Source organism: Podarcis vaucheri (genome assembly GCF_965113315.1).
Source record: "Podarcis vaucheri genome assembly, chromosome: 8".
NCBI classification, from domain to species: Eukaryota; Metazoa; Chordata; class Lepidosauria; order Squamata; family Lacertidae; genus Podarcis; species Podarcis vaucheri.
The window spans coordinates 12,010,497-12,035,009 of NC_138766.1; the positions used below are offsets into that span (position 1 = coordinate 12,010,497).

Consider the following 24,513-nt stretch of genomic DNA (forward strand, 5'->3'; position numbering starts at 1 on the left):
AGGGGAAATAGTCATAAAAAAGACTCAGATCTCCAATTTAGAAAATACAATTTGTGACTTAATGAGTTGTGCCTTCTAAATTCCAGTTATTATTTGTGTGTGTGTGTGTGTGTGTGTGTGTGTATTGTAATGGTAGTGCCTGAAAAGATCTGTGGAATTACAGAGCTACCTCGGGTTAAGAACTTAATTCGTTCTGGAGGTCCATTCTTAACCTGAAACTGTTCTTAACCTGAGGTACCAATTTAGCTAATGGGGCCTCCCGCTGCCGCCACACCGCCGCCGCGCGATTTCTGTTCACATCCTGAAGCAAAGTTCTTAAACCGAGGTACTATTTCTGGGTTAGCGGAGTCTGTAACCTGAAGCGTCTGTAACCAGAGGTACCACTGTACCATATTCTGTCCACTTATAATGACATAATTTTGTAATCAGCAGTTTTCCCCTTTCTAAATCTCATGCACCGAATGGCCTTAGGCAAAGCACTTCTTTCAGATTCAGCCCCCACACCTGCAATATAGGGATAAGAATGTGGACCTGCCCTATACGGTTGGTGTGGTAAGACTTACAAGATAATTATGTGTTATGTATTATGAACAGTCTTGAGTGCTAATATATAAAGATGCATTTATTGAAAAAACGGTTTTACATAGAAATCCTTACATTCTTACTGATTGAATACCTTAAATTTGAGGATACTTTGGGGGGGGTTAATGGTCAGGATAGGATGGGGGAAACAAGGGTGACCAGATTGCTGAAACAAAAGTTAAGATCAGGTACTACTGGTGATACCAGGGATACCAGTGCTACTGGTGATAACAGTGCTACCAGTGCTACCGGTGCTACTGGTGATACCAGGGATACCAATGCTACTGCTGATACCAGGGATACCAGTGCTACCGGTGCTACTGGTGATACAAAGGATACCAGTGCTACCGGTGCTACTGGTGATACCAAGGATACCAGTGCTGGTGTCTGGATGTATTATTTGTAGCCGTTTCCTTTTCAGTACGATTCTCCAAAGTTGGTAAATGGCTCCGAAAGGGATCATCAAACATGGTACACTTTCCAGCATGATAGAGATGACGACAGCCCAGGGAGGATACTTTTTTAGCTCTTTTGCAGGAAAATATACCTTTGGGAGAAATGAATGTATTGCATGAAAGCTACACTAAACAGCACAATTTTCTATGTGTTTACTCAGAAGCAAATCCCATCAAGTTAAATGAGGATTGCTCCCAGGTAAGTGAAGACAGGAATTACAGCTTGTTAATACTTCAAAGTGGGAGCTAAGCAAAGGTTGGCATCACTCCAAAAGGGAAAGGGAAGACTCCTGAGTTGCATGCAGTGTAGGGCTAAGACTATGGCTTCAGCAGCACAAGGATGTCTCCTCACATGATGGGATGTTCTCTTCTCCACTGGTGCACCTCCTAAATACCTTCTAGGGATTTCCCAATCCCTCTGGAGCAGGCATCTCCAAACTCGGCCCTCCAGATGTTTTGGGACTACAACTCCCATCATTCCCAGCTAACAGGACCAGTGGTCAGGGATGTTGGGAATTGTGGTCCCAAAACATCTGGAGGGCCGAGTTTGGGGGTGCCTGCTCTGGAGCAAATTTTGGGATGCCATGGGAGGAGGAGGGGGGGAGTCCAATTGTGCTAGTGGCGTGTTGTATCTAACAAAAAACATTTTTTTAATGAATGTTCACTCCTATCACACGAAATGGTAAAATCTGTTTTTATGTAGGCTGGGACTTGATAGCAAACAGTTATCATCAAGGCTGATCATCTGAAAACTCATGAAGCTGAACAGATCTGGGACTGGTCAGTGTAAGAGTGTGCCTTTGTGGGTAAAGTCAAACCATTAGAGAGTTATAGCACCTACTGTGGCTGTACAGAAAAAGCATGTTTGCTGCTACAGGTGCGCTATGGCACTCCTTTCTGCGTCCCACCCCCAGCGGTCATTCCTCCTCTGTCCACTACTATGGATACACACCCTTACTGTCTTTCTCCAGGCAATACCATCTTGTAATAGGTTCATACGCAAGTTTGCTGGCTCACTACACGTACAGCAGACACACACCTCCTGTGCCCCACAAAGAAGAAAACAGCCCAGCAGGCATGTAGGGTTCTGTAAAGCCTGTTTTAGCTTGGTGTCCTAGATGGCAAGAGCCAGGATCACTGTCAAGCCCTTGGTGGGCTGTAGTATATGACTGATGGCATCCTTGGGCTTGGTGTGAAGAGGATGTCTGTTTATTCAACCTGCTTTTAAGTTGCTCTTCAGGAATGCTCTTAGAGCAGCTTACAGCAGAGTAATAAAATCAAAATGTAAAACCATTTATTAAATGTCCAGCTGAAACAAAAGAGGCCGGACATTAAATAAAAAGTCCAACATAAAGCATCCTCAGTTGATTATACTTAATAATTTATAATTCTATTATTTATACCCCGCCCATCTTACTGGGTTTCCCTGGCCACTCTGGGTGGCTTACAGCATATCTAAAAAAATCCAGCATTAAAAATCTGGTGAGGTTAATTAGCTGCAGGACCCCCTGTAAGCCCTAGTGAAACATCAGTGATGGCCCAGGAATTCTGTGCTTAAGCAGAGCATCTTTATCAATTCAGGAGTTCATAGCAGCAAGATTGGAGTGAGAGCTCAATCCCTCCCCCATGAATGCAAATTAGGGAAAGACTAGTAATGACTTGTATAAAGGTAACTTACATAATTTGGGTTCCAAGTATAGTACTTTGATGGTGGCTCAACTAGTACATAGGACAAAAAAATTAGGAACATTATCACTGGGGAGAAAAATTGCCATGTTGCCTTCCAATAGCCTTTTAGTGGTCTTCCTATCATATCTTTCACATCTGCACTGAATCTGTTAATGAAATGGATACATTTAATGAGTGATCTGTGGACAATTCACTTGCATGCAACCTTATTAAAAAATGAAGCCAGCTAAACTTCTGTTTCTCCTCTGACCGCATGACTGCTCATCACTTGATGAAAGCAGGAACAAGTAGAGCAGCTACATAAGCATCACTCAAAAGAGGGAAACACAAACAAAAGAGGTTTCAGGCTGGCGTAAAACGTTTATGTACTAATTTAGAAATGATTTTTGTGACTGAAATAGAAATGTATTACATGTCTCCATAGTGGGGAAGACTGACCAGCTAGCCTGTTCCGTCTCCTTTCCAGGTTTTAACTGCTGGTGGGAAACTTTGAGGCCTCTGCTCTCCCTGCCTAGAGTTCTTAATCTTTTAAACCAGAGGGATTTTAAAATCAAGGACTACCTCAAATAGAGATCTATCCTCTCTGACAGCTGCTTGGGCGGTTAAGGCCATATGCACCCTCCAAAATCAAATGATCTTTTACACAAATGAATTAAACACAACAGATAGGAAACCTTTATCCTATTGCAAATTTTGGGGTGTATATCCGCAAATTATGCATAAGGCTGCAAACCTTAGCTGGAATCATATTCCCACTGTATGCAATGGAATTTATTTCTGAGCAGGGGGACATGGGATTATACTTCAAATACAATAACCAGGTATCTCTTGCTGCACCTAGGCCAGGAACAGATCTGGCAGACACCCTCACTTTTGACTTTCCTGCCTCTCTTAAAGATCAGGCCTTCATTGCTTTTTAATGTTTTGATTAGCCAGCCACTTCCATAATTATTGGTACTGCTTGTACCGTAATTGTATTTTATGTTGCGCATCACTCCAGTGTTTTATTTGGCAGTACAAAAATGCTTTTCTAAATAAATAGACTAAATAAAGGTTTCTTGCCTAGAGTGTTGTTTTCACAGGATAAAGGAGGGAAATGGAAGTGTCACACCTCACCAGCTTATCAATGGGCTTGGTTCTCATGATCCCTATGATGGGGGGGGGGTGGTAAATCTGAGTCCTGGGCCATACCACTTCAAATAGCAATGGCTGTTGGCGACTGTACCTCTTCAGACTGAATGCCCCTCATATTAAACATAACGGCTCCCTCCATGGATGAGTATTCAGTTTTGAAACACAACTCACTAAAGCAGTCTGAAGCACTCCAGATTAGACACCAGTTTACCTTGTAAACCCTCTTCAAGCATTAGAATTAGTTTCCATGTAAGTGGGAGAGCAGGCGGGGGGGGGGGGGGCAAGGCACTCCATCACTAAAAAATCCTGATTTACATTACAAGATGTAGGTGGATTAGGCTAATTTTGCTGAAAATTTTAAGGCATTGCAGAATTTGTCTAAACAAATCTGCAGTTAAGTTTCACTGGGTTATGCTGAATCAGTAGTTCTGTTGAAGCCAGCTTCTCCATAGTGTGTTCATTTCTTAATAGAATTGCTTATTTATGAATACAGCCTGACGTGTTCATCTGCCTTGAGTTGCTTGTGCACCTAACGGCTTATCCAGATAAATATGCGAAGAAACATAGCCATACCTTTTTATTCCATAAAGAAATACAACACCGATCAGTTCAAAGAAAGTGATGATGAGCAAAGGCAAGGTCCCAGCATAGGCATCAAACATCTCAAGCCAGTAGTTTCCTGATCTCAGAGCAAAAAGCAGGCCCAGCAGAAAAGCAGAAAGGCATATTAAACCTACAGACAACAACATTCCTTAGTCAATTTACACACATGAAATAAAAGAAAACCTAACCATTGGTGTTTACATGTGCGTTTATAATCAATACCAACACGTCTGTTCCGTTCTTGCCAAACACCCAAGTTTTGCCACTCACCTATCCTTAATGGTTAATAGGTGCAATGTGGCATCATTAAGACTGTACAGTTTCTGCTCACCAGATTATTGTTATTGTTGTTATTACTGTTTATTAATTTATATAGTGCCCTTCAGAGATATCAGGGCAGTTCACAAGATAAAAATACAGGATAAAAGCACAAAATAAATAGAACAAAAATGAAACAATCACCCCCGCTCACACAAACACATTTAAAAGGCCATAGAATTAGCCCAAGATCTGGTTGAAGAGGAACTTTTTTTGCCTGGCTCGTAAAGATGTATAATGAAGGTGGCAGCCAAACCTCCCTGGGTAGGTTAATGAAACTGGAAAGAACGTATCTTGAAACAACAGTAGCAACTATAAGAATGAGAAATGAGCCAGGATATTCCCCCATCGAAATACTGTCTTGCCCACGAACCCTATCTCAGCCCCAACCTGCAATACAGAGATAATGTTAAGCTGCTGTTGTTTTTGATTGCTGAAATAATGTAGGTGAAGCACTTTGAACCGAGTAAAGCACCGTACTACTCTTGAGCATTGTTATCAGCAAAGAAAAGGATTTGAGGAAGATGCCTTACCACATATAGCCTCCTTGTATATGTATCTAGACACAGTGGGAGATTCTGTGAAAGGCGTCAAGATACTTTGAACGAGTCCAAAAATGGAAGATATACCAAGACTGAACAGCATAAGAAAATACATAACCGCCCAAGTGTTTGATCCAGGCATCTTAAGCATGATTTCAGTGAACGCAATAAAGGCCAAGCCGGTTCCAGAAACACTCTGCAAAATTCACAAATAATGGTAAAAACTGTCAGATTGATTTCTGAGTGTCATTTATTCTAATGCAGAGGCAAAATGTTGTATTACTCAACATTTAGCCATCATCTGGAATAACATACAGCCATTACCAATTACAAGTTCATATTGGGGGGGGTGAAACAAAAAACCCTCTTGACCTTGACCTTCAACACCTGAGATGTGCATTTTTAGGACTCACCATAAAGGTAAAGGTAAAGGGACCCCTGACCATTAGGTCCAGTCATGGCCGACTCTGGGGTTGTGGCGCTCATCTCGCTTTATTGGCCGAGGGAGCCGGCGTACAGCTTCCGGGTCATGTGGTCAGCATGACTAAGCCGCTTCTGGCGAACCAGAGCAGCCCAGTGGTATTAAGTTGCCGTAATCTGTTTTTAGTGTTGCATTTTAAATTGTTGTCACTTGCCCAGGGATCTAAGGGTGAAATGGGCACAGGACATTGGGTATAATATTATGTTTGCTGACTGGGAAAGGTTATGGACCACCGGTGTGAGGTTCACGGCCTGTAGTGCCTTGAAAGAAAATATTATGAAAATGATTTATAGGTGGTACATGACCCCAGTCAAGCTTGCAAAAATATATCACCTGTCTGATAACAAATGCTGGAAATGTAAGGAGACTGAAGGAACATTCTTTCACCTTTGGTGGACTTGCCCGAGGGTCAAGGCCTTTTGGGAAATGATTTACAATGAGTTAAAAAAGGTATTTAAGTATACCTTTCCTAAGAAACCAGAGGCCTTCCTTTTGGGCATTGTCGGCCAGAGGGTGTTAAAGAAGGATCGAACTTTTTTTATGTATGCAACAACAGCAGCAAGAATACTCATCGCAAAACATTGGAAGACACAAGATTTGCCACGCTGGAAGAATGGCAGACGCAATTGATAGACTACATGGAGCTAGCTGAAATGACTGGCAGAATCCGAGACTTGGGAGAAGAGACAGTGGAAGAGGACTGGAAAAAGTTTAAGGACTATTTACAAAAACATTATAAGTTGTATGAATGTTAAGATAATGCACGATAGAAAACAACACGGCATCAGTAATTTAGTTGAAAGATATTATGAGAATAAGTGAGGTTTAAGAAAAGGATGAAACCTGAAGTAATATTATGTTTAAGTTAAGCAGTTAAGTATTTGACAAAAAATATATATTTAAAGTTTGAGACATAATATTCGAGAATTACAAAATAAGAATTGAAACAAGGTAACAAATTGCTGTTCATAATTTTATTAGTGAGAATGCAGGAAAGGGAGATATGAGGAAGTCCTAAAGCTATCGAAATATGATTTATGGACTGTGGTTTTTGTTCTATGTTCACTTTTTTTGCTCTTTTTCTTTTCTGTTCTTTTATGATTGTTATTTCTTGGTGATGGTACTTTATATGTTTGGTTTTTTGTTGAAAATTTTGCAATAAATATCTTTTTTAAAAAAAAGGGATCTAAGGGTGAAGGAATGGTGATAAAATAATAAAAAAGCAGCCACCTAAGCTCACAGGTTGCTTTCTGTAGTTCTTTTCGTGCTCATACGTGCAGACACAGGTATGGTTTCTGCGTGTCTCTGCAGAATTATAAGGGGAAACTTCTCAAGCTGGACTAGAGTTTTGGTGGGTACCCTGAGCCCCATCTTCTGTGTGCAAGTATTTGTGGCTAAAAAAGTGGCCATGGAACACCCCAGTAACAGTAGTTGTAGGGGGGAAGGTAGATTGTGTTTCTTCGGAGATAACCAGGCAAACAACTTGTGGTCTCTGTGCACTCATACATATGGGCAGAGTAACAAGCTTGTTTACCAGAGACACAGCAGCTTGTATGAAACCAAAGAGCTCTTCTGGAAGAATTTCCTGCCTGGGTCATTACATCAACGGTAGCTGAAGAGCCAGGGCTGTGACCACCATGCAGCATGGCAGAGGTCCAGCAGAGAAACTACAGAAAAATGCAGTGAAAGCTGCAGAAACCTTCATGGAATGTGACCAGAGAAGGAAGCTCCATTCATTCATAACAAAGCTGTTGACACACTCAGTGTTGTCTGTCATCGCTTCCTCTCAGGTGAGGTTGCATTGCTCACCTGGCTTCCCAAAATACCACATGCCGATGTGAAGGAGAGGAGCAAGGCGGCAGGGAGGTTGGCATGGTGCAAGTGCTGCAACAGGAGCAGCGGGTTGGCTCTGCCACAGCAGCCACCCTCGCCAAGCACCCCACCATCTTGTCCTTCCCCATAAGCAATGGCAGTGTGCACTGTTGGGAAGCTGGGAGGGCAACATAGCCCCACTTCTGCCACCCTACTGGTCCCTACTCAATGCACTACCTGTCATGGCAAAAACCTCAAAATAGGTTCCATGGCAGAAAAAGAGCATATGAATGCCATCAGGAACTAATGTCGTGTCTGTGGCAATAGCCCCAGCAAGTGGAGTTGTTTTGGCGACTACAAAATCATTGCATACTGTACTTTTACAATTGGATCATTTTGTAATGGAGTACAATACCTGATCAAGGAAATGTTGGAGATCACAATTTGCCAGGTTGAGAGATGTAAGTTTATTGATATCCGTTCCGTTCAAGTAACTGAGCCAAGATGCGCCGCTGTCTACAGTGATGCTTTCGTTCCTGAATGCCTTGGTGATGTATTTAACATTTCTGTCAGTAAAGGCAGGAATGGTACGAATTATTTGCATTGCCACAGTCCCTAAGAAAAACAACAGCAATTTGCTTCAAATAGGGGCAGGCCAGAGGCAGAACACAACCCCCACACAAAAAGGAAGTTCCCTGTATACCTGAATTAATGATTATGCACATGGAACATGCAGGATTGTATACTTTGTGTTCTATGCTACAATCTTATTTTAATTCTGCCCTCTGGGGTCCCCTAAACTGGTTTAAAGGGGGGGGGGAGAAATGACACTAAATTTTAGACAATGAAAAACAAAACAAATTGTGAACAGAGGGCTTGGACCAACACCTTAAATTGGTTCCTAACTGTGAAACTTGAATGGCTCACCTTTCCAAGCATTCTTCATAGGCCACTGTTGCTTTGAACCCCAGAATTGAAAAAACTGGGATTGACGCAAACAAAGAAGTCAAAGAGTTTATTCCTGCTATCATGACAGCATCCAGTTCACAGTCATTACTAGGAAAAACAAGTACATAACAACCCGATTAAATGTTACAAAGGCCAGCACCGAGTCTGTAACTTCTAATGTTATTCGTCCTATGGGGCGAATGCAGGCTTTCGCTGAAGATTGGAGAGCGAGAGGGGTTGGTGCGCACCGACCCCTCTCGCTCTCCAGGCTTCAGGAAGACACCCGCAGCCTAGGCAGCCCACAGAGTTCCCGCAGGGCTGTCCAGGCTGCGGATAGCAGCTTGCTTCCCATAGCGCCGGGCACGCTGAAAGTAGAGCGCCCGGTGCTTCAGGAACACATCCGCAGCCTAGGCAGCCCTGCGGGAGTTCCCCGCAGGGCTCCCCACGCTGCGGATAGCAGCCTGCCGCCCAGCGCAAGGGGCGCCCTGAAGCAGAGCGCCCCTCGTGCCGGGCAGACATCGGCCAGCCCCACAAGCTCGGGGGACAGCAGGGAGGCGCAGCGCTGCCATCCCGCTGTTCCTCAACCTGGTTCGGTTCCCCGACCTGGTTTTGGAGGGAAAATAAAGGGGAATTTTTTCCCCTTTATTTCCCCCCCCAAAAAAAAACTAGGTGCGTCCCCAGAGCGTCCTATGGGACGAAAAATACGGTAGTTAGGGTTGCAGTTAGGCATTGTTTGACCTTGTGTGGGGGAGGGGAGGTGTGGCCATCACCTGCCCCTCCATGCTTAAGGGTATTCCATTAAGGGAACCCGGGGGTGTTGATCTAGTCCAGGGGTCTGCAACCTTTAAGACAAAAAGAGCCACTTGGACCCGTTTTTGAAGGAAAAAAAACCTGGGAGCCGCAAAACCATTGCGACATTTAAAACAAATATATCTCCGGAGCCGCGATCTGACAGCGGGCGGGAAGGTGACGTCGGGACGGTGCGTGACTAACGCACGCACCGCCCCCATGCGACGTCACAGCCAGTACAGCGCCCGCCACAGTGGGGAGTGTCGGGGCGCACAATGCGCCTCCTCCCCTCGCTAGTATCCGCCCCGGAGCCGCGGCAAAGGTGTAAAAGAGCCACATGCGGCTCCGGAGCCACGGGTTGCAGACCCCTGATCTAGTCTGAAGCCCGGCTGGGGGGCTAAGGCCTTGACATGACCCTGACGGGAACACCAGGGTGAGCTTGAGTTGGTTCGCATCGACAGGGCTCCATCTACCGGTGGCTTACCCTTACTGGACTTCCTGCACAATGGGCAGGAGTCAGATATAGTCAGGTCCAATCAATGCCTAAGCCAATACTGCTCACATTCTGTAATTTCAATAAAGTTGTGGCCAAAATTTGCCCAATAACATAAACCTAATATCCGTATCCTTGTGTGAGTTATTTCCAACGAGGGGGTGGCTGCGGGGTCTCAAGTCAGGGCTCTGCAGCTGACTTCAGTGGGACTCATTCATCATAAAGTATTGCATCTCAAACTTAGCTGAACTTTTCCCACTTCCACATTCACTCCCATTCTTCCTGCAGATGATGTGAAGATCTTCACACGAAGACATGCGTATGCAACCTACCGCTGTTTGTGTGCGACAGCCTGTGTACTGGGGCATCTGCCCAACTCTGACATTGCAGAAAGAACAATAAAGGGCATCTTTGGGACTCACACAGGGAGACATCAAGAGAACAGAGCCAACCGCTTTTCCTGGGCTCCAGTGTGGGTTGAATGAGAATTGAGTCTTGTCTCCAGAGATCACTGAGGCGCTATCTCATAGAAGTCAATTTGACTGCGTCAAACAACTCCTCTCCACATTGTGAGCGAAAGCTAACAAAACTGCAAGATTATACCTACTTTGACGGGTTGTAGCTTGAATATGCTATGAGTCCCCCACATCCTAAAGAAAGAGAGGAAAAAATCTGGGTGGCTGCATCAAGCCAGGCACGTGGATTGTTGATCTTCTTGAGCTGTGAGAGAGACAGGGAGATATCAGGGCTAAAAACATTATTAGTCTCATAATTCCTGTGCATATTTCACTGATACAGGCCTTCCTGGCAAGCAGTGGAAAATTAGTGTGTTTTCTGAATTCAACAAATTCAGAACAGAACAATGCATTATACTGGCAAACAAGTGTTTCACAAACTGCGTGCTGGGGGCTTGTTGGAGGGGGAGAATCAGTGTGTAGGAGAGAGCGCTTAACTCTTTCCATGTTTGGCGATAGTCCCTTACAAATGCTCACTAGAGTGCTTTTACCTTCACTTGCACATCTTCCAGTCTTGGACCCTGCCAGACGGAGAAACAAAAAGCAGCCCAGGGGAGCATTTGTAGGGAAGAATTGGTGGGCATAGGGAGGATTAAGTACCTGCCCACTGGCTTCCTCTGCAAATGCATCTCTCCATTTCTGCATTCGCCCCAGCATAACAAGTCAAATACAGAACTGGGACACCCAATGCTTGCACAATGAAGTGTAGTTCTGCCCAGTCTGCTGAAAAATAAGATTTGACCCAGGGTTGCCTATATTTGTAAGTTCTAGAAAAGGGCATTTTTACACACGTTTCTGTTCTTCATAGATTCTAGAGGGAGTTAACAAAGTACAATTGCCAGAATATGTGTGGATCCCAACTAGTATTAAGTGGTAAACAAAGAAGCAGCATGGAGGAAGGTTCAGCCCGGACACGGAGGTCCAGCGCCGAGGGCCTTCTGGCGGTTCCCTCATTGCGAGAAGTGAGGTTACAGGGAACCAGACAGAGGACCTTTTTGATAGTGACGCCTGCCCTGTGGAATGCCCTCCCTTCAGATGTGAAGGAAATAAGCAGCTATCTTCTCTTTAAAAGACATCTGAAGGCAGCCCTGTTTAGGGAAGTTTTTTATATTTAATGCTGTATTGCAGAGTGGCTGGGGAAAGTCAGCCAGATGGGCAGGGTATAAATAAATTATTATTATTATTATTATTATTATTATTATTATTATTAGTCTAAATGACCAAGTCAGATTTTCTGTACATCATCTGGAACACCAAGGATCAATTGAATAAATACTTGCATTAGGAGTCATGAAGTATACTAATCCGTGAAAGGCTCCTGGGAGAGTCACTCCATAAAGAAGGAATAATGTTAGAATTAGGTAAGGAAATGTAGTTGTAACATACATTGCCTAAGAGGAAGAACAAAGCAGAGAAGAAAAAAGTGAGTGTCAGGAACAGGTGAAGGCAACGCCATGAAATATATGAGCACTTAAGATAGATAATATTCTATTTTCTGTCTGGACTGTACCATTTCTGACTGTAGGCAGGTAATAAGATGATCAAATACATGCAAAAAAAACCCCTCCTGCATATGGATTCTAACCTAGCTTCCTCCCAGACGCATTAGTTTTCAATGGGCAGGTGCCTTTTAAAAATATGATAGAACATTCGTTCATGTGAGCTGCCTTCTGTCTCACATGGTGCAGTCTAAAGATGGCTTTACCACCTCAGTAAGGACCAGGTCAGTGAAATACAGGTGTCTGGTAATAATCCTTGCTCACCTTTCCAGTCGATTCAATTCCTCGTACTGTACAAATGAACACAAGTAACCAGCAGGCTGCCAAACACAAAACCAGCCACCACTGAAGCGGACCACTGTTTGTAATATCCGTGCTTATGTTTAAAGTGTACCTATACCAGAAATAATTGGTAGGTGTGCTTTTGTTACATTCTTCAATAAGTTCTGAAATAACAAGCACAGAAGGCATTATCAAAACAGATAGAATCATAGAAGAGTTGGAAAGGATCCTGACGGTCAGGAATATGCAGTTGTCCCATTCTGTACCAATTGAGCGTGCAGATGGTATAAAGGTAAAGGGACCCCTGACCATTAGGTCCAGTTGGGGCCGACTCTGGGGTTGCGGCGCTCATCTCGCTTTATTGGCCGAGGGAGCCGGCGTACAGCTTCCGGATCATGTGGCCAGCATGACTAAGCCGCTTCTGGCAAACCAGAGCAGTGCACGGAAACGTGTTTACCTTCCTGCTGGAGCGGTGCCTATTTATCTACTTGCACTTTGATGTGCTTTTGAACTGCTAGGTGGGCAGGAGCAGGGACCGAGCAACGGGAGCTCACCCCATCGCGGCGATTTGAACCGCCGACCTTCTGATCAGCAAGTCCTAGGCTCTGTGATTTAACCCACAGCGCCACTACATTTTAAAAACTCCATTCCATGTTTTGTTTTGTTTTTAAGGAAAATGTAATCCTACCATAAACCCCTCTCTTCTGGAGTTTTAGACTGAGGTATTGTTTAGTTTGGGGAATAGTGTCAGGGGTTCAGGAGCAGAGGCGCAGGAAAGGGAGGAAACAGAGAGCGAGGGGGAGGAATCCGAAGGGAGGATGAGTGATGACAACGACCCGAGATCTCCGAGTCTTTCCAGTGAATCGGAAGATTCACAGAAAGGGGCGCCAGTGGTCAGAGCAAGGGGGGACCCAGGGGGACACCCCAGGAAGAAGGGACCAGAGGGGACTCAGAGAGCAGCAGTTGGAAATCAGGGCCAGCGTCCCCAGCAGAGCGCAGCGGGGAGGAAGGGTGCCAGGTATCGGGATCCGGAGGCTCTCCGCAGGCGGGAGGGCATGAGTCAGGATTGGCCACGCCTCCATCAGGGAGCGAGGAAACGGTCAAGAGGAAGGTAGAAGGTTGGGCGCGCGCGCCAAGTTCAAATACACAGGAAGGCGGCACAGTAAGCAGCCCAGAAAGGGAGCCAGGTCCTAAAGCCCGCCGCAAGGAGACAGAAGGGTCCGGGGGGTCTGCGTCAGAAGAGTCCCGGAAGGAAGAGACCACGGGGGGCAGAGGGACCCAGAGAAGGAAGGAAAGACGTAAGAGGTGGAGCAAGGCGAGGGTATTAAGTTGGTGTACAGGAGGCGGGGACTCAGACGGAGCTTCGCCGGTCTAGCTTCTAAGACGTAAAGCTGCACGCTGCAGCTTGAAAATGGAAACTGTAACTCAATAAAGACTTTTATTAAGTGAACGCTGGCTAGCGTGATCCTCTGTGAGCTAGGATCTGGAAGCAGCTCTGACAAATAGCCTCCTCTTGATTGACAAACAGGGCTTCCCAAAAGAATGACATCAAGAGGAGATGCTTCACCTCAGCTCTTCCAGACCAAGCCTGGAACAAAACTCTCCAGCCCTACATATATTTGTGTTAGGGATGCGACTAGGCACAGCCCCGGGTGAATGGATATGTGCCTTATCCTCTCAAAGCTATTCCATGAAGGGGAAGGGGCAGGAATGGGGCCTTTCTTCAGGCATCAGTTCTCTCTGCACAGGAAGCTCTTGCTTTGGCATAACTAGTAAACTAGCCAGGAGTGGGGAACCTTTGGACTTCTAGCTGTCGTTGAACTACATCTCCCATCAGTCCTAGCAAGCATGGCCTATGGCCCAGGATCGTGGGCGCTGTAGTGCAGTAAGAGCTGGAGGGCGTGAAGATCCACCACACCTGCTTTAAGCTATTGGCCCCATCTACACAGCACTTTAAACCATTATTAAACTAAGCTAGGCCTTAAACATGAACTTACTGCTGCTTCTTTCAGATGGGCAGGGTATAAATAAAAATATTATTATTATTCTACCTCTGCTACATTACCAAGTGCTTCTCTCAGTTCATATCCTATTCCCTTTTGATACAACTTACAAGCGCTGCTTTCTCTGTAATTCTGTCCTTTTGGAGCTGTAAGATTTGGGGTGTATGTTCACAGGATGCAACTGCAGACACATGTTCATGAGGACACAGCCTAACTAGGTGAGTCTTGGGGAGAGGTCAATTTAAAGTGCAGTGCATCTGGGTAGGAGGGGGAGCTAACCCCCCTTCTTATCTGTGCTTTTTTATGCAAGAGGAGAAGAGAAGAATTGCATCCACACATTACCATTTACTCTTGCCCTAGTGCGCTCCCAATGGTGGATTTTGAATCCAGAGACATACAACATTACCAAAGATGTAGAGCTAGCCTGGAGATTTTTGATAAATGCTGCTATTGTGTGTGTTTTCCATCAAACCAGCTTCAACCCAAAAAGAATACTTAAGCCACATTTGATGTGCAGTTCAGCTGAGGTGTGTAACAGCGTATGCACAGATGATAGCACCATGAACGGTAAATGGGAGGATTGCAAGCGGGAGGGGAAATGAAGCAAGTAATGCACATTGGGTACAAACATCCCCATCCCGTCTCTGGTGTGCACAAATGCAACCTGACACACAGACACAGCTGATAATGTGTGCATAGCCTACACAGAAAAATGGGCACCTGTAGGGCTTTTGCTTATCCCAATCTGTGGCTAGGGCCAAAGGAGGCATGGCAGGAACACACCTGGGTCTGACAGTTGCTGACTGTGGCAGAGTCGGACAAACAATTTAATGCAGTGATTGAAGGATACATAGAAAAGCAGATACTAATAACAGAAAGCAGCAAGAGACTTGGGAACTCACCTGGTTTGCTCGTATCTGTTGGGCAGGAACTCCAAGGTAATGGGTTTCGGAAAGAGTTTATAAAATACCACAAAATCCAGGCCAAAAGCATATTGTAATAGAGAGCTACTAGGAAGCACACTATCACAGAAGTGTAACCTATGGAATATACAAGCACATGCAGAACTGGCATGAACAAAGGAAATTGCTTTTTAACATACATATTGCAAGAGTCTGATTCACACAATGGAAAGATCAAATCCAATTACTACCTGAACTCTAGCAGTCTGGAAAACAATATTGCTCTGTGAATTAAACGTTGGTGCTAACAAACTAAGCAGTGGGGTGGGAGGAAGGCAATTCCCATTTTGCCTCAGGTGATGAAATCACACAGGTTGCCCCTGAGTGGCTCTGTTTATCTTCCACACAGATAGGCATGCAACTGCCTGAGTTTACTACTACTGGGATGTGGGTAGCGCTGTGGTCTAAACCACTGAGCCTCTTGGGCTTGCCAATCAGAAGGTCAGTGGTTCAAATCCCTAAGACGGGGTGAGCTCCCGTTGCTCTGTCCCTGCTCCTGCCAACGTAGCAGTTCAAAAGCATGCCAGTGCAAGTAGATAAATAGTTATCACTGTGGCGGGAAGGTAAACGGCGTTTCTGTGCACTCTGGTTTCTGTCACAGTGTTCCGTTGCGCCAGAAGCGGTTTAGTCCTGCTGGCCACATGACCCAGAAAGCTGTTTGAGGACAAACACTGGCTCCCTCAGCCTGAAAGCGAGATGAGCACTGCAACCCCATAGTCGCCTTTGACTGGACTTAACTGTCCAGGGGTCCTTTATCTCTTACCCTACTGCTAATGGGTTTGCTATTACAGCCTCATGGAGCCCATGCATTTCCAGGAAAGAGCAATGATTAGAAGATTGTATAGTCACAAGTAAAGGCAGTTGCAGAAACCTACCCAGTCCTCCCAGGTAAGGTGAGATGTGCCACCAGACTTCAATGCTGCCTTTTCTCATGTGTTGCCCTATAGCTAATTCAAGAAAAAATATAGGGGTGCCTTCCAACAGAAACGCAATGATGTATGGAATCAGGAATGCTCCTAGAAACACAATTTCCAAGCATAGTTAGCTCATAACAGTGGCATAGCGTGGGTTGCTGGCACCCAGTGCAGGCAAGCCCCTGACACTGACGGAGCACATCTCCAGCCAAGTGGGGCCTTGCTGTGCCAGCTGCCTGCAGGGGCATGTCTGGCCAGGCCAGGCCACACTGGGGATGCCCCTTGTCCCCTCCCTGTGCTCCATGGGCCTGGACTGCTTTGCATCCTTCACCAGGGTGGGGAAGCCAGTGCCTGGGGGGGGTGCCTGGTTGTGTTCCCTCAGAATTCTACCCCTTGGCCCCACACACTATGCCACTGCTCATGCCCTCCTCCACCTCTAACTTTCTACTAGCATTATCTTTATACCAGCAGCATCTGTCAGGTAAGTATGTTGTACATAAAATAATTATTAAGTAAAGCAAAAAAGCTGTAACAGTTGATTGAGAGAGGATTTTTTCCCCCCATATGGTGACAAACTGGGGGTAAGAAAACCTGGGGGGGGCGCTACCTTAACTGCTATGGCACCCAGTTGTGGCTCTTGAGAATTTTTCCATGAAGGGACAAGGGTTCTACAGCTAATGATCATTAACTTCCTCCATTGGGGAAGCTGTGATGTTGATTTCAGATTCAAATCGGGACTGCCCCCGCCCCCATGCAAACAATATGAGGGGCAGGGAGGTGTTGTGGAGTGAGCTAATCATGTCCTTCCGCTTAGGGTCTGTGCAAAAAGGCAATAATATACAACTAATTGTTAGAGGGGTTTTTGTGTTTTTTTACTGTGGCATGCATTGAAAGTGCATCTAACTGGTGGGGATTAACCTGCATAAATTAGACCTGCAGTGAGAGATGTAGAAGGTGAAAGTAATGAAAAAAATGCTGCTTCATTGATTGAGAGTTCCTTGCTGCTGTTTTTGCACTTACATTTTAGCTAGTTTTTTTTTCATTTTTTTAAAAAAAATCTGGAATGTAGGGGGGGGAGAATCAACTTTGAGGGAAATCAGCTAGAGTCAACTCAGGTGTTCATATCTCCCTTGGTCTACATTATCAGGTGTAAATTATCTGCTTTCCTTGAGGAGAAGAAGAGATTGGCAAAAAGTTACAACCAGGAATGATGCTGCAAAGGAAGTTGCTCTTGGACAAAGTAGCTTGTTTCTAATCTCTTCAACTTTCAACAAGGAATAATACACATTTTAAAATCATTTATCAGAGTCAAAGCACAGAAACATTTAACTAAATCCCTGCAGTGAAACCAAATCAATCAGTAACAATAGATAACAATTCCAACAAGACTTAAAGCTTGGGTTGTAAGTTATTCAGTAATACTATTAAGCGCTGCATGCAAATCAGAGTTGCAGTGAGGCATTGAAGTTAACAGAAAAATTAGGGACATATCTTTCCCAAATTCTCTGTCTTGTTATTTTGCTCTGGGCACATAGCCATCTGTCAATCAGAAGGAAGAGCAGGGTGTAAATGGCATTATTTTTTGTTTTATTTAGCAATGAATTTCTCAAACCAAAAATAAAAAAGGACCCCTCCCTTTTACAGAACCTGTGATAGTCTCCTCCTTCTAGCTGTCATCTGCCACAGATGAGGCCATCAGGTGGAGAGTCGCAACATTTAAGTACCTTTACAGCTGCCTCTGCAGAGCCATTTTAGGCCACATTTGTTCCCAGCTCTGGCTTTTTTTGCCATCTCACAAAATCTCCCTTAATGGCTCACAACCCAGGCTAACACCTCACTGGGAGGCTAGCCTGGCTAGTCCAAGAATTAAAAGCACTGATTAAATTTTAACAGTTGCTGGATCCAGAGATTAGAGGGGTGTGGCACACCCCAAATACATATTCTTTTAGAACAAGAGGTGCTTGTCATAGTTTAGTCTGAACAATCATGCAACTAATCAATTAAAAGGTGAGTTTTCTCCTACCTCCTCCATAGGTTTGGCACAAGTATGGAAAACGCCACACATTTCCAAGACCCACAACAAATCCAGCACAGCTTAAAAGGTACTGGAATTTACTATCCCACTTGGGCCTTATGTAGTCTTCATCGCTGCCTTCAGATTCATCAGTTTCCATCTTTACTTTATACTCTTCAACGCCACCTTCAGGTTCATCAGTTGCAGGCTTTAATTGATACTCTTCAATGCCGCCTTCAGGTTCATCAGTTGCCATCTTTACTTTATACTCTTCAACGCCACCTTCAGGTTCATCAGTTGCCATCTTTACCTTAGACTCTTCAACGCCGCCTTCAGGTTCATCAGTTGCCTTCTTTACTTTATCCTCTTCAACGCCGCCTTCAGGTTCATCAGTTGCTTTCTTTACTTTATCCTCTTCAACGCCGCCTTCAGGTTCATCATTTGCCATCTTTGCTTTATCCTCTTCAATGCCGCCTTCAGGTTCATCAATTTCCTTCTTTACTTTATCCTCTTCAACGCCGCCTTCAGGTTTATCAGTTGCCTTCTTTACTTTATCCTCTTCAACGCCGCCTTCAGGTTCATCAGTTGCCATCTTTGCTTTATCCTCTTCAACGCCGCCCTCAGGTTCATCAATTTCCTTCTTTACTTTATCCTCTTCAACGCCGCCTTCAGGTTTATCAGTTGCCTTCTTTACTTTATCCTCTTCAACGCCGCCTTCAGGTTCATCAGTTGCCTTCTTTACTTTATCTTCAACGCCGCCTTCAGGTTCATCAGTTGCCTTCTTTACTTTATCGTCTTCAACGCCGCCTTCAGGTTCATCAGTTGCCTTCTTTACTTTATCATCTTCAACGCCGCCTTCAGGTTCATCAGTTGCCTTCTTTACTTTATCCTCTTCAACGCCGCCTTCAGGTTCATCAGTTGCCTTCTTTACTTTATCGTCTTCAACGCCGCCTTCAGGTTCATCAGTTGCCTTCTTTACTTTATCATCTTCAACGCCGCCTTCAGGTTCATCAGTTGCCTTCTTTACTTTATCGTCTTCAACACCGCCTTCAGGTTCATCAGTTGCTTTCTTTGCTTTATCGTCTCCAATGCCGCCTTCAGGTTCATCAGTTGCCTTCTTTACTTTATCCTCTTCAACACCGCATTCAGGTTCATCAGTTGCTTTCTTTGCTTTATCCTCTTCAAAGCCGCCTTCAGGTTCATCAGTTGCCTTCTTTACTTTATCCTCTTCAACGCCGCCTTCAGGTTCATCAGTTGCTTTCTTTACTTTATCCTCTTCAACGCCGCCTTCAGGTTCATCAGTTGCTTTCTTTACTTTATCCTCTTCAACGCCGCCTTCAGGTTCATCAGTTGCTTTCTTTACTTTATCCTCTTCAACGCCGCCTTCAGGTTCATCAGTTGCCTTCTTTACATTATATTCTTCCATGCCGCCTTCAGGTTCATCAGTTGCCATCTTTACTTTATGTTCTTCAACGCCACCTTCAGGCTCATCAGTTGCCATCTTTGCTTTATCTTCTTCAACGCCACCTTCAGGTTCATCAATTTCCTTCTTTACTTTATACTCTTCAACGCTGCCTTCAAGTTCATCAGTTGCCATCTTTACTTTAAACTCTTCAACACTGCCTTTGGGTTTATCAGTTGCCATCTTTACAACCTCTTTTTTTCCTTTCACCACATATTTCTCCAATATTAGCAGCAGCCAGGCAACTGACCAAGTAAGTAGCAGGGGGGTGGGCAGCAGCAGAGGTATTCTGAACAATGGATGGAACTTCCATCTGCGACCTCACACCAAAGAATGCAGATATAACAACCTAGCAACCTACAGCCACACAAATTACAGAGTTGAGATGAGGCACTGAAGTTAACAGAAAAAATCTTACCTCTTGGAAGCAGTGAAGATATAATTTAACCCTTTCTGTCTAAACACTAAATTGTATTACCTTTCCCAAAGTTTCTCCTAGCATAGGAAAAAGACCACACGTTTGGTAAGTTTAAAAATTGTTTACTTTCACACTCCTCAAAGGTCAGGTTCATGTGTTTCATAAAAGGTTCCTCAGGCAGTAATATTCACCTTAGTTACAAAGCGGCGAAAGCTCCTAAATTATTGGTATAGGAACTCAAGAATGGATGCTGTGGGCCATGCAGTTGAGCTGGAGCAACCAACTCAAACCTCTTCACATGCCGAGTTTCTCAAGTAAACGGGAGAACAAAGGCTTGATTATTAGTTCCTGCCAAGGTGAGGGGAAGTAGATAGTTAAGCCTGTCAGGACAACATACTCTATGGTATTAACCCCTTCATGCATTAATTAGACTTAAGCATGTTGGTTATATGAGGTTGATTATCCCACAAACCCCTTCTCAAGAAAATGTAACAATTGCATGCACAATAAATGAACCTCCGGGAATAACATCAAAGGTTCTAAAAACTGTTTCTTGGTAAGAATGTCAGCTATCATGTCTTTGGTTTGACAATACCGCAATTCAAGTCCATCTTGTACCATATCATACACATAGTGGTATTTCACCCCACTATGAGCTTGCAGTTTCTCCAGATCTGGGAGAGCTGTGTACAGCTATTAACCAAATGAAAAACAACAAAGCCAGCGGACCTGATGGGATACCTGCTAAAGTCTTCAAAGTGGGTGGAATTGACCTTACACAACAACTTCATAAGCTCATCGGAAAAATCTGGGAGAAAGAGGAGATCCAAGTATACTTTAGGGATGCCAAAATTATCAGTCTCTTTTAAAAAGGTGAGAGAACAGATTGTGGAAACTATCAAAGGCATCTCTCTATTAGCTGTGGCTGGAAAAATGCAGAGAGCAAAACCAACCCCTGTGTATGGTATTTATTGACCTGACTAAGGCCTTTGACACTGTAAACTGTAATACCCTGTGGACTGTCCTTCTGAAAATTGGCTGCCCAGATAAATTTGTGAACATTTGGCTCCTCTATGATATGACAGCAACAATCGCCGGTAACAAGGGCTCTCAAAGTGAACCATTCACAGTGGGATCAGGTGTTAAACAGGGATGTGTTATTGTCCCAACTCTATTCATTATTTTCATTGTCATGATCCTACACTTCATTGGAAGGAAACTCCACACCGGAGTAGAAATCATTAAAGCTCTTTAATCTGAGCAGGCTGCAAGCAAAGAGTAAGGTTACCACAACTTCCATCATAGAGCTTCAGTATGCTGATGACAACTTAGCGTTTGCACGCTCAGAGGATGACCTCCAAACCGTCCTAAATATCTTCGCAGAAGCTTATGATAAGCTTGGCCTATCACTCAACATCCCAAAAACCAAAGTGCTGCACCAACAAGCAAAAAACAACCCCTCTTTAGCGCCACAAATCCAACTCAATGGTGTAACTTTGGAAAATGTTGATCACTTCTCCTACCTGGGCAGTTATCTTTCCACAAGGGCTGACATTGATGCTGAAATCCAGCATTGCCTGAGCTCTGCGAATGCAGCTTTCTCCCGATTGAAGTGCAGAGTCTTTGAGGACAGGGACATTCACAGGGAAACCAAAGTGCTTGTTTAGAAAGCTATTGTACTACCAACTTTACTGTACGCTTGTAAAACATGGACCACCTATAAACGCCATCTCCAACTCCTAGAAAGATTCCATCAACAGTGTCTCCGAAAACATTTATGCATTACCTAGGAAGACAGGCGAACTAATGCCAGTGTACTGGAAAAAGCAAAGATCACCAGTGTTGAAGCAATGATTCTACAACATCAACTGGACGGGTCATGTTGTGTGGATGCCTGATTATCGTCTTCCAAAGCAACTACTCTATTCTGAACTTTAAAATGGAAAGTGTAATGGTGGTGGTCAACAAAAGAGGTTTAAAGACTCTCTCAAGACAAATGTAGTAAAAAAACTGACAACTGGGAAACACTGGCCTGTGAGCACTCCAACTGGAGAACAACCATCACCAAACGTGTCATGGGCTTTGAAAACTCTCGAACTCAGGATGAAAGCAGGAAACATGCTAAGGGAAAGGCACACTTGGCAAATCCACACCGTGATCAACTCCCGCCCAGAAACCTGTGTCCCCACTGTGGAAGGACGTGTGGATCCAGAATTGACCTCCACAGTCACTTACGGACTCACTGTTAAAACCGTGTTTATGGAGAACATAAACCGTGTTTATGGACTGATCGACAAAGAAGAAGAAAAAAGAAGCCTCAACAGAGATTGTGATTGATCATTTAATTTCAATTAGTAAGCAATTTAGAGCAGCTAATTCATTTTCCCTGAGGGGAAAACAAATTTTCTTCATCTGCCCAAACAAGATATTCAGCAAATAGTCCTTGTGGGTAATGTTGCAACTGTGGATTGGGCAATCAAAGGCATGCTGAGCACAGCATGAGTGAAGAGAGACCCATAAAGTAACTTGGGGTGTGTTTCTTTGAACATGTGTACTTACATATTTGAGATCTCAGACAATGTATGGTTATTCTCTCACTTTCAACACAAAGTAAAAAAAGAAGATAACCAACATGATAAGAAAACCCTGTCAGGTGGCTGCCTTGGGTTTGGCTTGCCCCCTCTGTATGCAAAGAAGTTTCTGCCACAAGCAAAGTGCAGTAATGCTAATGAGTCACATTTAAGTAATACCTGTGTTCAAAATTACTGTTTGGAATCAATAGCACCTAGTATTTATAAAGAACTTGTCAGAGCTGCAAAGCATTTTGTATGCATTTTATTTGTAATCCTTAAAACAGTCCAGTAAGGTGGGCTTATAAATCACTTAGAGATTTTATGCCAATCAAGTAGTATATAATTTTTGTTAAACAAATAAAATTGTTTCCCTTGTACTTTCGAGGGGCATAGTTCTTGCAATAAAAGCTAATCTGTTATACGTATTTGAGAGTCTCAAGCACATTGAACTATTTTTAAATAGCCATATAATTCCTTTTTATATATATTAGAGATGGGCAAGTTTATGGTCAAACTACAAAACTTTCTCTCCCAGGAGGCAGTGATGGTCATGAAGTTGGTTGGCTTTAAAAGAGGATTAGAATAATTCATGGGGAAGGAGATGGGTACTAGCCGTTATGACTATTGCTCTCCCTCCACTGTGGGAGGCAGCACTGGTTCCAAATACTGGAAACCACAGGAGGGGGGGGTGCTTGAAGCAGCTAGGAAGCCTGCTCCCCATCACGTGCAGTTTCAAAATGTCATTGGGAGTGCAGGGATGGAGTGGGCCAGTGGGCCATTGCAGCCCAGAGGCATTGCATTGGCAAAAAATGACCGCCCTCATTTTAAAAGACAGCCTGTGGACCACCCAATAACCCTGTTTGGAATGATTTGTCTATCAGAGCAGCGATTGGCTGATTTTAGCATTCATCTTTTCAGGTGAAATACAGTTGCTCCGGCAAATTCCAGAAGCTTCTGTACAGCTCCTGAAGGAAGTAACAGAACCACCACTATATGAAGATTTCAAAGCCATTCTGGATTGATAGATGCGGTCCTATTATAGGTAAACCGATTTATTTTTCCTTTAAAAAAGAAAAAGGAATAAATAGCTAAGTCAACCTCCTGTATCCCAAAGCAGGAAAAATGTAGTAATTTGGTGCCTGAAAGTACGCTTAGTGTCATGAATACATGAGCTCAAAGTGACGTTTTCAAAGTATTTTATCAGCAAAGTAAGTAATGGGATATGCTCCATTTTTAGTTCTATTTTTTACTGTGTAAAAAATTCACCTAACCTGGAACTGTCAGGGGGAAATATATTTGTCTGTAATCCAACAATGGTGAGATGCCTATTCTGGTATCTTGCCTAAAAAGTGATCTATGGCTGCAAGTTTCTGTGTTCCATTCACTAAGCCTTGTAAACTGTTTTTAAAAATGTGACTTCTGTTTTAAAAACTCGGTAGCACATTATTTTGTAATTGTGGCTGCCAGAACCATGTGGTTTTCCTTAAACCTTGCTGAGAAACCAAGACTATTATTGTACTGCACATGGCCTTTCAGCAAAAACAGTTGTTGTATCTTTCTTGGTAATAGCCCAATTACTTGGTAAGACTCAGATCTCCAATTTAGAAAATACAACTTGTGACTTAATGGATTGTGTCTTCTAAATTCCAGTTATTATTTATATATCTCAATCTGTCAAAAGGGTAGTGCCTGAAAAGATCCTTACTGTGGAATTACCATGTTCTGTCCACTTATGTTTTGGAGGGTGTCCACTTATAATGTCATTATTTTGTAATCAGCCCCTAGCAGTTTCCCCATTTCTAAATCCCATGCACCGAATGGCCTTAGGCAAAGCACTTTCTTTCAGTTTCAGCCCCCACACCTGCAATATAGGTATAAGAATGTGGACCTACCTTATATGGTTGGCATAGTAAGACTTACTAGATAATTTATGTGTTATGCATTATGAACATTCCTAAATGTTATATATAAAAATGTGTTTATTTAGAAAATGGTTTTACGTAGAAATCCCTACATTCTTACTGA

At 43.8% G+C, this 24,513-nt stretch overlaps 2 protein-coding genes and 1 long non-coding RNA gene across 14 annotated transcripts in view; 2 read left to right on the plus strand and 1 right to left on the minus strand.

Moving 5' to 3' along the window:
- The window catches only part of LOC309538869, a 33,444-nt gene extending 14,658 nt beyond the window's left edge, over positions 1-18,786 (plus strand). Inside the window, exons 2-5 of the long non-coding RNA XR_014222424.1 lie at positions 18,180-18,323; positions 18,372-18,467; positions 18,516-18,611; positions 18,708-18,786. This is a non-coding gene — a long non-coding RNA (uncharacterized lncRNA). The remainder of the gene's footprint in view (positions 1-18,179; positions 18,324-18,371; positions 18,468-18,515; positions 18,612-18,707) is intronic.
- TERT (telomerase reverse transcriptase) overlaps positions 1-24,513 on the plus strand; it is a gene marked incomplete at its 5' end in the record, with an annotated part of 85,732 nt that overhangs the window by 59,289 nt on the left and 1,930 nt on the right. For 2 of the 11 annotated variants that reach the window (XR_014222290.1, XR_014222291.1), the window contains one exon: positions 3,193-3,778. The exons of 1 other annotated variant lie outside the window; for it this stretch is intronic. Coding sequence is in view for 2 of the 10 variants with exons in the window: in XM_082234196.1 (XP_082090322.1) it covers positions 23,407-23,510 (104 nt within the window). 8 more of the 11 variants (XM_082234196.1, XM_082234197.1, XM_082234200.1 and 5 more) reach the window with 6 other exon arrangements.
- On the minus strand, positions 607-18,715 carry LOC309538611 (sodium-dependent neutral amino acid transporter B(0)AT3-like). 2 transcript variants are annotated; one of them, XM_082234323.1, is made up of 12 exons: positions 18,045-18,715; positions 15,983-16,123; positions 15,048-15,185; positions 12,125-12,306; positions 11,642-11,752; positions 10,454-10,566; positions 8,544-8,672; positions 8,032-8,182; positions 5,315-5,519; positions 4,434-4,593; positions 2,716-2,872; positions 607-1,129 (listed from the first exon to the last, which is right to left on the minus strand). In XM_082234323.1, exons 1-12 carry the CDS (start codon positions 18,625-18,627, stop codon positions 767-769), a joined length of 2,433 nt encoding a protein of 810 aa, XP_082090449.1. In that variant the 5' UTR covers positions 18,628-18,715; the 3' UTR covers positions 607-766. The 2 variants fall into 2 exon arrangements, with proteins under 2 accessions (XP_082090449.1, XP_082090450.1); XM_082234324.1 differs by lacking the exon at positions 11,642-11,752.